This window comes from Amphibalanus amphitrite, unplaced genomic scaffold, assembly GCF_019059575.1.
Source record: "Amphibalanus amphitrite isolate SeventyFive unplaced genomic scaffold, NRLGWU_Aamphi_draft 000260F_arrow, whole genome shotgun sequence".
In the NCBI taxonomy this organism is placed as follows: domain Eukaryota; kingdom Metazoa; phylum Arthropoda; class Thecostraca; order Balanomorpha; family Balanidae; genus Amphibalanus; species Amphibalanus amphitrite.
In genome coordinates this window covers 595,307-611,341 of record NW_024881755.1, presented here as the reverse complement: position 1 = coordinate 611,341, position 16,035 = coordinate 595,307, and the positions used below count along the sequence as shown (strand labels likewise).

At 57.8% G+C, this 16,035-nt stretch overlaps 1 protein-coding gene across 2 annotated transcripts in view; it reads right to left on the bottom strand.

The window, feature by feature from the left end:
* LOC122386710 (alpha-1,6-mannosyl-glycoprotein 2-beta-N-acetylglucosaminyltransferase-like) overlaps nucleotides 1-16,035 on the bottom strand; it is a 55,638-nt gene that overhangs the window by 6,970 nt on the left and 32,633 nt on the right. For both annotated transcript variants that reach the window (XM_043376187.1, XM_043376188.1), the window contains exon 4: nucleotides 1,532-1,730. In XM_043376187.1, coding sequence (XP_043232122.1) covers nucleotides 1,532-1,730 — 199 coding nt within the window. The remainder of the gene's footprint in view (nucleotides 1-1,531; nucleotides 1,731-16,035) is intronic.

Sequence of the window (16,035 nt, the reverse complement as noted above, 5' to 3'; positions counted from 1 at the left end):
AATGATGCCCGACACTCGGTCGATGCGCTCGATGCGCTCTCATCCCGCGGCCGTGATGGGGAGCGCAGCAATATGCCCTCGGGTGCACCGACCCCCAGTGATGAGACACGCTATGCGGCTGAGCCGAGGACCGCCGAGAGCCCCTCTATCAGACCCCAGCGGGAGGTAACCTCGGGTAGGAGCCGCCGGTATCGGCACTGTAACACCCATGCCGGGGTATCACCGATAGGTATACGATAGGTGTCGAAGCTGAGGCCGGTACAGCTGTACCGTGGCGGCACGGCACGGTCACACCGTCGCTGCATGAGCGATCAATGGACTGCCCCCCAGTGACCGGTGTGGGACGCTCCTGTACCCCAGGCGTCGGCCCGGCGACCGCCCTGGACCCTGTCAACCCGCCGGCCAGGACCACTGCCCCTCAGTGACCGGTGTGGGACGCTCCTGTACCCCAGGCGTCGGCCCGGCGACCGGCCTGGACCCTGTCAACCCGCCGGCCAGGACCACTGCCCCTCAGTGACCGGTGTGGGACGCTCCTGTACCCCAGGCGTCAACCCGCCGGCCAGGACCACTGCCCCTCAGTGCCCGGTGTGGGACGCTCCTGTACCCCCGCGTCGGCCCGGCGACCGCCCTGGATGGACCCTGTCAACTCACCGCGCCGTCCAGGACCACTGCCCCTCAGGCCTCAGTGCCCGGTGTGGGACGCTCCTGTACCCCAGGCGTCGGCCCGGCGACCGCCCCGGACCCTGTCAACCCGCCAGCCAGGACCACTGCCCCTCAGTGACCGGTGTGGGACGCTCCTGTACCCCCGCGTCGGCCCGGTGACCGCCCTGGACCCCGTCAACCCGCTGCGCCGTCCAGGAGCACCGCGCCTCCAGTAACGAGCTTATCGCGGCTGCAGCACGTTCAAACCGCCGGCAGGACGTGCACCAGATGTCAGCCGCCCGACACTGATAGACTCGACCGGTAGCTCAGAGCTTCGGGGTTCTATAAATGGAGCACGGCAGCTCCCGTTCCCGTGAAACCAGAACTTACTGTCGGCCGCCGCGAAAGGTCACCATGATTCGATTGCGAGGTTGAAAGGGCCGAGCCGTTCCGGCAAATTGAGGCACTCTGTCACGGCCGCCACACCTTTGTGACGTTTAATCACGGAGATATCCGTGAAACTAACGTTTCTCTTTGGTCTTTAATTAAGGATCCGGTGTTGAACATAATGGAATTGACAGTGCAATATCCATTCAAAGGCAAACAGCCCATGCCGTCAACTTGAGGATGACGTCTCACAGCGGTAGCCAACATCTAAACGTTCCATGCTACTTTGACGTTATGCACTGCAAATCATGATCTGGGATGACAAATGGAGCATGCTGATTGCTGACTGCGAGGCCAGCCTCGTAATTCATTGGAAAACCCTATACAATATCCGTTTCTCGATACCCTGAATCAGTGTGCCGGGGCGTATCTGTCCCGGCGAAGGCGTCTAAACTCACTCTATAACTCCTATATAATTCCTATAACTCCCCCATGCACTCACCCTGGCCGTGTCGGCGCGGTAGTTGTACACCTTGAGGTAGGTGCCCAGCGACAGGATGTTGCAGTGCAGACAGTGCTGCGGCCGCGCCTCCGACATCAGCTGCAGCACGTGCAGAAAGTCGGGCGCCACGTAGTGGTCCTCCTCCAGAAACAGGAACAGGCCCGAGTGGTTCTTGGTGAACTCGAGCTGGTCAAACACCCTGCAACAGGCGTGAAACGCTAGGTCAGGCACTCCGCACAAACGGGCGTAGAGCGCTAGATTTGCCGCATTCAGGAACACTAAGGTGAGTGAAACAGCCCACGATACACCGCTCTTAGGTTCCGCATAGTAGTGCTCGTATGAATGTCTACCGGTCACAATAGGTATCCCTGGTGAAGAGTTGACAGGATATATCTCTCATGGCGCGAAGTGCCGAAGCGAAGACAGCTTTGTGCGATGGAGGTTTGGACCACGTAAATTGTTGCATCATGGGGATACAGACATAGAGATTGTTGCGGACGTCTCTGGCTTTCTTGTGTGGACTGTATGTGTGTTTGTTACGTCTCGCAGCATTCGGGTTGGCGGCCGGGGGAAATTGTGAGAGGATGTAGGATTAATAGAGGCAGTGAACGAATAATGAAGAAGGGAAGTATCTAATCGGTAAATAAATAAACACGGATGAATAATTTACGGATCAAAGGTTCAACAGCGCCCGTCTCAGAGCGCATAAGGAGCACACCTCGCGGCATGCATGTTGGGTCGTTCAACAGCGCCCGTCTCAGAGCGCATAAGGAGCACACCCCGCGGCATGCATGTTGGGTTGTTCAACAGCGCACGTCTCAGAGCGCATAAGGTGCACACCTCGCGGCATGCATGTTGGGTCGTTCAACAGCGCCCGTCTCAGAGCGCATAAGGAGCACACCTCGCGGCATGCATATAATGTAGGATGACAGAGGATTGATAGGAATAGTGAGTAGACCCGGCCACCGTGAGAACTGTGAGCTGCGCGCCGCTCTCCTTTCCTCCACTCGCCACTTCGGTTTCACTCACACCACCACCACTTAAACACAGTCTTCTAAATAGAAGAGTTCGCTATTGACCGAAGACGGCGAGATGGCAGCAGTACAGCACAGACACAGTAGTTAGAAAAGTTAGACGTGAGCGGCAGCAGAGCGCCGCCGTCCGCGTTTGAGAGCGAAGTGAACTCGTCGGCGACTAACAGTGAAGTGAGACCGAGCAGAGCCCGGTATCGGTTCAAATACATGGCCAAAATGTCACACGATACAGGGGTCGTGACACAGAGCACAAAAAAGGCGGCCGGCACGCCGCGTCCCCTCACACACCCTTCCAGTTCCCAGGCCCAGGGCCCCGCCGGCCCCATTCGGAACAGGTCACAGGTCAGCCGGGTCGCAGGCTCACAGGGGGACGCCAGTCCACCGTTCGCGGCGTCGATATGGCCCATTGCTTCTGTCTCAGAAAAAAAACCATGCGCGGCGACAGGTGGCCGCTGGGCGGGCGGCGGCCCGGCCCGGTGGCGGGACCGGCGGGGCGGGGTGAGGGGCGGCGCGGCGGCGGCTCGGCTCGGCATCGGCGGCGCGACATTTGCCTAGTTTGTCGGCAACATCACTCCCCCCTGTGTTCGGTCGTACGTTCCGAACACACACAAATGACCGACAAACTTTTCACACGCTATTCCTATGACTACTCACTAGTAAGCGGCACACATGGACATCAGACATTTGCTGAGCGAATAAGCCGAGCCAGACCAGGCCGACCAACACGGCGCTCGCTCGCCATGTGTTGACTTTTCTCCTCTCGGTTCGTCCCGTTCTCCGCTTCAATGTAGTTGTACCCCTTTCTTCTTCATCGTCTTCTTCCTTCCTCGTTTTCCTTCATGTTTTCGACATCCTCCTACTCTCCGTCCGCGCAGATTCACTTGCATTCCTCTTCTCAGAAGCAGATCTTGGTGGCTGGTCGCGTGTACAGTTTCGCGATAGCCGTTTGAAGCCCGGCCGACCGGACTCTGCCACCCGCTGCCGGCAACACGCGGCAGATGCGGGCCAACGGACATGAGCCCCGAAACATGTTTGGGTCTGCCATCAGCACTAAGTCCCCGACTTGCAGGTTTCTCTGCTCCTTGCGCCACTTGCTCCTCTGGATGAGAGTCGGCACGTACTCTCTTGTCCACCTCTTCCACACATGTTCCGCCACAGCTTGGACATGCTTCCATCGGTGTCGGCTGCACATGTCTCTGTCTTTCCACGAGCCCTGGCGCGAGATGCCTCGAAGCGCCACCGAGCAGAAAATGATTTTGCGTCAGAACTTCTGGGTCTGGCGGCTCCAAGCTGACGTGGATCAGGGGTCGATTGTCGACTATGTGCTCAACTTCAGTGGGCACCGTCACAAGTTCTTCGTCTGTGAGCGCCTGTGGACCCATCACCTTCTTCAGAAATTTCTTCACCGATCGCCCAATTCTCCTCCACACTCCCCCCATGTGGCTAGCAGCCGGGAGGTTGAAGAGCCGGTCAAGTTCGAAGACAATGAGCTTTCCTGCGATCTCTCTTTCCATGGCTTGCAGCTCCGCCTTTAGCTCAAGACAGCTTCCCACGATGTTGGCGCCGTTATCGGAGAGGATAACTGTTGGTCTCCCTCGCCTTGCGTCGTGGTGTGGTGAGAGCGGAAGCAAATCACTCTTTCCAGGTAGCTCGTTCCCCAGCGCCCGACTGTGGGTTTCCTCCGGATAGCTTGTCCTCTGCACTCGTTTGAGTATCCAGACTTCGGCATCCCTGAGTTCTTGGGCACTGAGAGGTCCGCTGAGACGCGTTTCATCGTCTGAGGCGCATATGGCTGTGTTGTGAGTGAAACGTCTCACACAGGCCGCCGCTCGACGGTACTTGAGCCAGCCTGAGCTCTTCATGGCGTCTGGTAGCACGGGCTGTCGTTGGGTTGTGAGTCCCATGAAGCTCTCTTCCTTCACTTCCTCTTGTCCTGGTCTGAGCGGGCTTGCGTCTTGCTTTGATGGCCAGTCTCCCTCATCTTGCCACAGAAGCCCGGGTCCGCGGAGCCATCTGCAGTCTGGCGCTAGCTCTGACGCGGCCAGCTCTCTTGAGCAGTCGTCTACAGGATTCAGCGTTCCTGACACGTGACGGCACTGCTCCTTTCTGGTCAGGTCGTAGTTGCGTTTGAGTTTTCGTTCCGTGGCTTCGAGCCGTATCATTGCGATCCGTCCGTTGTCGGGGAGCTCCACCCGGTCTTCCTTCCGCAGCATGCCTGTTTCATACCTGTCCGGAGGCTCTTTTGTTTTGCCTTTCAGGATTGACAGCGCACGCTCATCCTCCCGGGACTGTTCCACAGGCTTGTCGTACTTGGTCCCAAAAGCCTCCGTGCACCAGTCCTTCACGGTGGTTGCTAGCTCGTCGTCGCTGCTCTGGGCGTTGCGTTGCAGGAACATAACCTGGCGCAGGCTGCTTGGCTTCACTGCTGATATGGAACCAGCTAGTGCCCATCCAAACCCGGTTCTTATAGCTGCTGGCTGGTTGGAATGACCCTTTCGTACTTCCTGTTGGAGAACAGCTTCCAGCACGTTCCCTCCGAGCAGCAGTTTCACTTCACCGCCATCATACTGCGGAAATGCTAGTCCACGGAGATGTTTGCATTGCCTGAGTTGGCGGTGAGATACCGTTGGGGCAGTCACATTCAGTGATGGTACAGCCCAGGCTTCAGGGATTTCGATGTACCCTCTCTTCACACCATCGCCGAGTGCGCTAACCGTCAGGGTAACGCATTCAGATGGTTTCTGAGCTCCGCTTCCCTCCACATTTTGGATGCAGAGCTGGCGAAGGTCCCCGGTGATGCCCAACTCCTGCAGGACATCAGCGCTGCACAGTGACGTCTGCGCTCCGGTATCTAGCAACGCCAGCACGTCCTTTGATTTGGTCGCTCCGTGGACGCGAACCCGAACGACCTGCAGCAGTGTGTCGGTCTCATCGCTCAGGGAGGCTGCTACAAACGGCGAGTTTCCCGTGCCTTTAGCTCGCGGATGTGGTGCCGCAGCCGTTGATGATCCGCTCGGAGAGTCTTCTTCCCTTGAGCTTCCCTCATGTCTCGCGTGTCCTGAGCTTCTGTGTAGCATGGGATGATGAGTGAGCTTGCAGCCCTCCACCCCGCACTTCCGAGAGGATCTGCATCTCCTGGTCCAGTGGCCTTTTCTCAGACACGAGAAGCAAAGGCCGTTCTCGTACACCACTTCCATTCTCGCTTCCAACATTTTTCCCTTGAATGACGGGCAGTCAGCCACCCTGTGCTTGTCGCCGCACACCAGACAGGGTGGCAGCGAATGTGGTTCCACTTCTCCAGCTCCATGAGTCGCTCCAGTCGCGAGCGCTGTCCTCCGCACCGCTCCTTCCCGCTGCGTGCCGGCTACACATTTCCGTTCCGACGTCCCGGACTGGACGGCCGAGAAGCTGAGGATGCTGACTTGCACCTGAAGCCATTCGCTGAAGGTCTTCAGAGTGGGTCGTTTTGGCCGTAGCCGAAACACTTCACGACCCCATTCTCGGGCCAGCTCATTCGGCAGCTTCTCCACCACCCTCCTGAGGTTCTCACTACTGGACAGATCGCTTGAATAGCCAAGATTCTGTAGGACGGTCACTGTGTTATGAACGATGGCGTAGAACTTTTCCATGGCTGGAAGATCCGTGAGAGCTGGTGGGTTGGAAGTGAAGATTTTCCTCAAGTGACTTTGGATGATATCTTCTTCTCTCCCAAATCTTTCTTGTAGGGTTCTCAGAGCTTCCAGGTAGAGGCTGCCATTGAACAACATGCCTTCAATAGCTTGGGCTGCCGGCCCTTCTACGGCGTTCTGCAAGTGAGCCATTCGCTCTGAGTCCGATAGAGACGGCTGGTCGTGGACGAGCGCCTTAAATAGGCCGATCCAGCGAGGCCACTCTTGAGGGCTGCCTCGGAAGGTAGGCAGCGTCAGACGTGGTATACTTTTCACGAATGCTGATGGGCCCGGGACGTCACATCGCCGCTCGGAACCCAACGCTGTCACCCAGCTGGTTGGGTCCTGGTTGGCAGCTCTCGGCGTCTCGTCGGCCATCGGAGAGGTACTAGTAGCTTTCGGTGGCGGCGGCTCGCGCCGGAGCTCTCCCAAACCACTGACCACGCGTTCTTGCTCTTGCTCGTTTCCCTTCTCGCGGCCGCATCCGGTGTTGTTTTGACGACTAGGCGCCACTTCCACAGCGACCTCATCTTCAAAGTCGTGTCTTCGTTCCCACTCCAACTCGTTGCCAGCTGCCTTCCAGAGACGCGCCTTCAAAGCTGCACGTTCCACCTCCTCTTCTAGAGCCCTTTCTTCCAGCAAATCTTCCTGCTTTCTCATCTCTCGTTCTCTTTCTTTCCTTGCTTCTTCCAGCATATCTTCCTGTTTTCTCATCTCTCGTTCTCTTTCTTTCCTTGCTTTGAGATGCTTTAGTTCGAGAGCTTTTAATTCCGCGGTGATTTCAGCCTCCTTGAAAGTGGCTGAAGCCTTTGAGCCTCGTGATATGTGAGACCCACACACTTTGCTTCCTTCCTCAAGTTGCACCGATGGTAGGGGGAGCATTCCTGTGCGTGACGCTGAGCGGCTCGCTGATGGGCGAGTTATCGCCTCTTCAATTCTTGCGACCGTTTCGGCGTGCCGTGCTGTTATTCTTGTGGCGTACTCCTCCGCTTCTTCCAACTCGCTCACATCTTGCAACTTCTCTACGAACTCCTCATTTGCCTCCATGAAGGCGTCCAGCGTTGTGTGCAGCGTCTCGAGCCGCTTCTTCAATTCCTCTTCACTGGCTCGCCGCGCTATTTGCGCGTCAGCCCTGTTACACGAGCGTGTGAACATGGCCGCCTTGCGACCGCGATGAAGCTTTAATGCCTTCCGTTCAGCGGTGATATCTCCATCCTCTCCTCCTGCAGGGTCGCAGTTCTCTGGCATCGTCTCCCGGTTCTCCGTCTCCGTCTCCTCTTGCCCTGCAGGCTCGCAATTCTCAGGCGTCGTCTCCTGGTGCTCCGTCTCCATCGCGTCTTCCATCGGTCCACGATGCTTCTCAATTCGACTGACACGGTGGGAGCAGAACTTATCGACGTCACGGACGGTCGTTCACGCACAGTATCGACTTATTGTACATTCTCTTCTTGACTTCTTACATTCTTAACTGATACTATCCGGCCCGGAGGACCAGCGAATGTTGCGGACGTCTCTGGCTTTCTTGTGTGGACTGTATGTGTGTTTGTTACGTCTCGCAGCATTCGGGTTGGCGGCCGGGGGAAATTGTGAGAGGATGTAGGATTAATAGAGGCAGTGAACGAATAATGAAGAAGGGAAGTATCTAATCGGTAAATAAATAAACACGGATGAATAATTTACGGATCAAAGGTTCAACAGCGCCCGTCTCAGAGCGCATAAGGAGCACACCTCGCGGCATGCATGTTGGGTCGTTCAACAGCGCCCGTCTCAGAGCGCATAAGGAGCACACCCCGCGGCATGCATGTTGGGTTGTTCAACAGCGCACGTCTCAGAGCGCATAAGGTGCACACCTCGCGGCATGCATGTTGGGTCGTTCAACAGCGCCCGTCTCAGAGCGCATAAGGAGCACACCTCGCGGCATGCATATAATGTAGGATGACAGAGGATTGATAGGAATAGTGAGTAGACCCGGCCACCGTGAGAACTGTGAGCTGCGCGCCGCTCTCCTTTCCTCCACTCGCCACTTCGGTTTCACTCACACCACCACCACTTAAACACAGTCTTCTAAATAGAAGAGTTCGCTATTGACCGAAGACGGCGAGATGGCAGCAGTACAGCACAGACACAGTAGTTAGAAAAGTTAGACGTGAGCGGCAGCAGAGCGCCGCCGTCCGCGTTTGAGAGCGAAGTGAACTCGTCGGCGACTAACAGTGAAGTGAGACCGAGCAGAGCCCGGTATCGGTTCAAATACATGGCCAAAATGTCACACGATACAGGGGTCGTGACACAGAGCACAAAAAAGGCGGCCGGCACGCCGCGTCCCCTCACACACCCTTCCAGTTCCCAGGCCCAGGGCCCCGCCGGCCCCATTCGGAACAGGTCACAGGTCAGCCGGGTCGCAGGCTCACAGGGGGACGCCAGTCCACCGTTCGCGGCGTCGATATGGCCCATTGCTTCTGTCTCAGAAAAAAAACCATGCGCGGCGACAGGTGGCCGCTGGGCGGGCGGCGGCCCGGCCCGGTGGCGGGACCGGCGGGGCGGGGTGAGGGGCGGCGCGGCGGCGGCTCGGCTCGGCATCGGCGGCGCGACATTTGCCTAGTTTGTCGGCAACAGAGATCATCAACGGTAGGGTCAGTTTGCACCATACTGAGGTGAATTTCGAAACGTAGTGTGGGGATGAACGGAAATCAATGAAATGCGACGGTCGTACTCGGAATGAAAGTTCGACGCAGGATCGAGTGAGGATGTGACATGAAGAGAATTCGAGTCACGAAATCAAGCTCATATGCCACCTGGCCAGAATTACCGGTGTCAGAGGAATGTGTCATTTCAGACAATTATTTCAGGGTGGGTGTCGATCATTGGCAGGATCACCCTTCAAACAACTCTACCCAGTCAGACCTAGCGTGCGGTCGGCATCAGGATAATCAGGGATAATTTTCCGGGATTACCGGGATCATTCGGTGTCTTATGCTGACACCGTGTCCGTGCACAACGGACACGACAACGAGTAAAAGAGCCATTCGTGAAGCAAAATCAATCTAAAAATGTGACTAACTGCATCAATGACCCCTGCAAAACCAAATAGTTACCGTTGATCCCGGATAATTATCCCTCATTTTCCGATGCCGAATAACGCCTAAATATACAAATACAAATACAAATATGTGTCGTGTCTATGGTCCATCAACCCTCCCCACCCCTCGCCTCCGCTGCGCCCCTCCCCCACATCCGGGCCGAGTCGCGGTGCAGTGAGCCGCGTGCGGCCGCGGCCGGTCACGTGCCGGTAATGGGTCACGTGACCGCCATAGCCGGAGGGCGTGCCAGGTCGGTGGCTGTGCGGACAGGATCGGACCTCCAAGAGCTGACCGAGACCCAGCTAAAAAAAAAAAAAAAACGCGTTAGTGAGGGCCCATGGCGGACGAACGTCCCTGTTGCTATGTAGATGTAGCGATTTAGAACTCCTGCTTCCACGTAACCAAGAAAGCTATATTCCGCTCTCCTCCGAGCCTCTCAGCCAACTGCCCAGCAATCACACTCCCAACCAGACCATAGCTCTCACGCACACGTCATCGCGCATCATCATTAGCCAATCACATTGTCATACGTCATCCCCTGTGCAACTGATCAGGGGGCGTAACCCGGCCGCCCCGACGTCCGGCGGCGGCGGCGGATGACTCACACTGGGTCACCGGGTCACGTCCCGCAGCTCAGTCTCGCCGCGCGCCTGACTCATACGCTACTCACATTCCCTATTGTGTCCATCATGCTACATCACACATCATGTCATTCACTCAACTCATGACCGCTGACTACACCTCCACCTGATTATCAGTAATCATCATCATTATTCATCATCAACATCGATACACTCGCTTGGCACACTCTGTCCATACAGCTCTTCCGGGGCTCTTCTCACACGTGTACTACGCCGCAGTACGGTTTGGCCATTCTGTTCTCGTTGGGCTTCCGTAACCTCACTCTGAGCGTCCTCCCGTGCACCGCTGAACGTCTCACTCGGAACGTCAGCTGCATCTTCACTCGTCTCCACCGGTGCTCCCGTATCGGGCGGCTCGGGAGGCGGGGGGTCAGTGTCCTGTCCCGTCCCCGACACCGAACCGGACGGCTTCTCGTGCAGCCGCAGCGTCCTGATCTCTGATAGGCAGTCTTCAGGTTCGGACTCACAGTCACTCATACTGTCTGTGTCGCCAACCTCCTCGAACCGTCGTCGGACGCAGCGCACATGCCACGGGGCACCATCCACCTCCACCAGTGGTGCCGGTAACAGTCGGGTCACCACGCCCCGCCGCGACACGTCCGTGCACCGCGTCGGCTGACCTCGGCGGCGTATCCACACAGCGTCACCGACCCGGAACGCTTTGCGTGCACTCTGGACGCCATCGTCCACTTTGGACACCGCTCGGCCGGGTTCGTCGATGTTCAGCGGGAGGTCGTGGCCAGCGCGCTGGAAGACACCTGCTGCAGGAGCGCTGCTAGGATGCATCCCGTCACGAGGCGTGGCGTTATAGCGGTGCACTGCTTCCCCGATTGTACAGCCTTGTCGGGCTGCCATCACCTTGACTGTCCGATGGTGGCGCTCGACGATGCCGTTGCCGCCCGCCTCGTGCACCGCCCGGAAGCGCAGCCGGACGCCCCACCGCGCGGCGAATGCCGCCATCCGACGACTGCGGAACTCCGTGGCGTTGTCCAGCAGAAGCTCTGCGGGCGCGCCTCTTTCCAGGAAGATGTTTTCCAGCTGGTTCGTCACCTCAGCCGCATCTGACCGGCGCAGTAGTCGCCAAATTCCATACCGGGATGGTCCACAATCAATAACAGTCAGATAGGACCGTTCCCGGTAGTGCGTAACGTCGATCGCCAGCCGTTCCCACGTCAGCGGCACACTCAGTGACCCTTGCTGCCAACGTACCGGTGCTGGGTCAATGGACTGGCACACATCACACTGTTGGATCACGGCGCGCACTGCCGACCGGGTGGCACGGGCGTCTTCATTCCGCCGCACGTACCAGAGGGTCCGACGGACTCCCTGATGTCCAGTACTTTCGTGCACTGCGCGTATCCGTGCGGGGTCGACATCCGGCCGTGGGTCCGCGATTGCCGCGGCAGCCACCGGCCGTGCGGCAGGCTCTGGGTCCGGTGTTTGGAGCCACTCCTTTGGCACACGGGTCAGTGCATCCGCCAGGTTGTCTGCGGACTTCACCAGGACGACTGTCAGCCTCAGGTTGAACTCCTCCACCAGCTGACGGATGACGTCGATCCTCCGGCGGATGAGCATTTCCCCGTGTGCCTTCGTCCGCAGGCGCGAGCGGCCGGTCAGGGCGTCATCGATCCATTTGTGGACCGTAGCCGAGTCCGTGCAGAGATCGATGATGGTGATGCCCCAGGCGATTGCCATGTTCACGCCGCTGAGCGCCGCGTCCAGTTCAGCCATGTTTATGTGCATCGCCGCCTTCGACTCAGGCCGCAGCCAGCTCGCATCCTCCACGACGCCACCCTCGGGGTCCTCCAGGACGACGCCGGCCGCGATAGAGCTAGCGTCCGTCCAGACCACCAACTTGCCCCCCTTCAGCCGCCATGGGCCTCGAGCCGGGTCACTGTCGTTCAGTCGGGTCACGACATGATCGACCTGCCCGCGCAGCCCCACGTCCTCTGTTGGGTCGTCCCATCCTGCTGTTAGAGCATTGACGCGCCGTTTGAGCCACGCGGCCGCTGGTCGCAGCCATCCCACCACTGGCAGATGGGACACCAGCTGACCACACCAAGCAAACACAGCCCGACGCGTCAGCACTTCCGGGGGCGCCGGCACTGGGTTGTCACGACGCCAGCACAGCTCTCCAGCGACCGCACTCACCCGCAGTCCGAGCAGCCGTGCTCCCTCCGCCGCCCGCTCCGGCGGCTTGCAGTCCAGGCCGTACCGGGCGAAGTGCTCCACCACGTGGTCCGCGCTGACGATTTCTTCGTCCACCAGGAGATCGTCCACATAGGGCAGCACTCCTCGGGCCACCACTTCATCCTGGAGCAGGACGGCTCTTACCACGGCCTTCATGACAGCCGGTGCGATGCTCAGGCCGAATCCGATGCGAGTCAGGCAGTATCTCTGACCTCGCACCTCCACCGTCTGGTACGGTCGCAGCCGCCGATCCAACCGGAGCTGAAGGTACGCCTTCCGCAAGTCCACTACAGCAATGCGAGCGCCATGCCGCCGCCAGCGACGAAGCTGATCGGCGCAAACGTCCGCATCTGCAGTGTGTGCGATTATGTGACCATTCAGCTCACGGTAGTCCAGGACAGGCCTCACCTTGTCCTGATTTGGCTGCGGGACCGCCATCAGAGGGATTAAACCTCGGACTGGGCCATCCACCCGCTCGTCGTACGGCTGCAGCCATCCTTCCCGGATCCACAGCTCCAGCTCGGCGTCATATGCTGATCGAGCTTCCGGCGGCACGGCATACTGGGCGACCTGGTTCTGCAGATACTCCGGGCCTTCCCCGTCTGCCCACTTCCATGCCACCGTCCACTCTCCAGTTCGTGCCTCGAACCGGGCCGAGAAGTCTGCTGCATCCAGCGCCAGCCCCTGGGGGTCGACCTCAGCCGCCGCCGCCGCACAGATCCGCACGTCTGTCGGCGTCCTCAGGCTGATGCCACCTAGGGCCGTGATGCCCGACATGCCCAGCACCATGTCCACTCCCAATGGACGATCAGGCACGACAAAGGCTGCGAGCGTCACTCGTTTGCCTTGGCACTCCATGGTGACTTTGGCCGTCCCACTACACCGCAACGACCCACCGTTCACAGTCCTCATCATCACCGTCCGCGGTGTCCACTGCTCACAACAATCCTTGTGCACGAGCGTGTCTGTGCAACCAGTGTCCACTAATACACGCCGCTCACGACCGTCTACCTTGCTCTGGATCACAGGGAGGACGCGATCTATTGCTCCGGGGACAGTGCTCGCGCTGACACGTCCCCCGAGGCGTTTGGGCAGGCCGCGGCGAGATGACCCTCAGTCCCACACGTCCAGCAGCGTCTGGGACGAGGTGGGCGCTTCGGTCGCTGCCGCCGCTGCAGATCATTGTGAACCGCCGCCACAGCTTGCGTCTGGTCATTACCAAGCACCGCCCGCGCGCGGGCGACTGTGCTCTCCAGACTGAGTTGCTCTGACCTGGTTCCTGCTCGGATTGTGTCCGCCACGGACGCCGGCAGACCGTTGACGAAGGCAGCTACCAGCTGTCGGTCCGTCACGCCGCCGAACAGGGCAGCATAGCGGCGCAGACTCGCCAGGAAGACATCAGCGCTCTCTCCCGGCTCTAGCCGACGTGCGACGAATGCTGTGTGAGCCGCGAAGTCGTCCATGGCGAACGCCTTAAACAAGGCGTCTCGTGTCGCCGTTGCTGACCGGCGGTCCACCGCGGACAGCTGTGACCACACGGCGAAAGCACCACCTTTCAGCCGCATGGGCAACACCTCCGCCGCCGACACACCGCGATACTCACAGAGCAGTGACGCCTGCGTGTGCCATTCGACGACGTCGCCGCTCCCGTCGTACTCGTCGATGAGGCGAGGATCGAGTCCAGCTCCGAGACGGACCTGCTCAGATTCCTGCACCACAGCGCCCGTCTCTGTCGGTGTGTCCATGATGATGTCGAAATGCCGAAATAGCTTGTAGCGATTTAGAACTCCTGCTTCCACGTAACCAAGAAAGCTATATTCCGCTCTCCTCCGAGCCTCTCAGCCAACTGCCCAGCAATCACACTCCCAACCAGACCATAGCTCTCACGCACACGTCATCGCGCATCATCATTAGCCAATCACATTGTCATACGTCATCCCCTGTGCAACTGATCAGGGGGCGTAACCCGGCCGCCCCGACGTCCGGCGGCGGCGGCGGATGACTCACACTGGGTCACCGGGTCACGTCCCGCAGCTCAGTCTCGCCGCGCGCCTGACTCATACGCTACTCACATTCCCTATTGTGTCCATCATGCTACATCACACATCATGTCATTCACTCAACTCATGACCGCTGACTACAGTAGAAGACGGAATCCTCGAATCAGCGACGGACGGCTATCGGTCAAAGAGTCGGGACGGCCACTACACACTGCCCCATGGCACGCACCCGGCCTGGCCACACCAGCCAGCCATGGGGAAGGGAGGGCCGAGGGGTCGTTACTAACGACCCCTCGGCCGTTAGTAACGATCGAGGAGCTGATGCAAACTCTAACAAAACAGAATGCGCCAGTAACGATATAAAATACACTGAAGTCGGACAAACTGATTCATTGTTTTTTTTTCCGGAAAATGTCACGATTGAGTTAACTCACCGCGATATATATGTCAATGTAGTAGTCTATATAGGTTTATGTAGTTAAACAGCACTCATTTGACTTAATTAGCACGCAAGTGGAAGAATTGTGTAGAACATACAGCTATAAACGTGTCCCTGACACCACCGTCCACCAGTCACCGTACCTACTCCCGCGGCCGGACACATTTAGGTACCATGCTGCATACACATTGCACATAACGCGCTCGCAGAATGCACCGCAAAACGCGGCCGGGACCAGTTGGCGCCAGCTCAATATCCGTTCGCCGTCGCCTGCGGTCCCTGAGGTCCAATTGTTTCCACAGCGGCTGTTCAGTTAATGAAATGAGCCGGCCTGCACCCCTCCCCCTCCCACTGTCCTTAGAGGGACCACTGGGGAAGGGGGTGGGGCACTGGTGAAATCAATACTGCACCGGCCGCCATGGGGTGACCTGGGTGAGTGCGGCAGGACCCGGCTCGTGTAACGGGCGACAGCACTCTGCGCACAGACATAGGTACCGCGGCTGCAGGGCCTTTGACCTGTGCAATAAGACGCAGTGCACAGGAGAACGGCGCGTCATGCATCGACTACAGTCACCTTAGTTTTGATGTCTGGACATGTTTAGACAGCAGACGCCACGACCACTCCAACAAACACCACGGTTCAGAAGTGGGAAGCGCACTCTCTCCCTGGCACGCGGTGGTACGCCTCCCGTATTGCGCATCGCGGCGTACCAGTAACACGGTCCCAAGAAGGGTCCTGAAGGAACTAGTTGCAACTTGCAAGGGCAAACCAACTCTGAAGCCAATTGATTAGTCTGTATGCCATGGTAATCGGCATTAGTCAATTTAACCCTATTCCTGGCGGGCTCCGCCGGGACAAGAAACTGGCGGGGGGGGGGGCCGATTCGGCCCCTTCAGATCTCAAAAACTACACATCGCAGCGACAAACAGCGAACGGCGTTTGATAGGTCGTTTAAAGATCTACAACTTTTACATAAAACATTTTCAGGTCAGGTCAATATTGAGGTCACCAGAGGTCATCAACGATAAAATGTTTTGGAATTAGTTACCTATATAATTTTTAAACTAAGAAACATAGAGACATAAAACCAATACATTTTTTGTTGCTCTCGCCGAGGCGATGCGAAATAAGTATGTGATGACCTTCACAGGTCAATTTGAAATTTGACCTGAGGTCAAGGTCAGGTCATTCATCAATGAGGTTGTGGGGTATGGTCATGCTGCATACCAAACGACGCGCCTTGACCAGGCGAGCAGTTTGGTACCACTTACAAGTCTTTAGCACCATCATGTCGTGATTTATTTACAGAAAAACGATTTATGACGTCACATGACCTCAGATGACCTTTGCCGGTGCCCCTGTCAATTAGCGGCACCAGGATCATCACCGATGAGATAATCTTCCATAATACTGAAAGAATTGGGTGGTTTTGACTCGTTTACACGAAGCAGGAG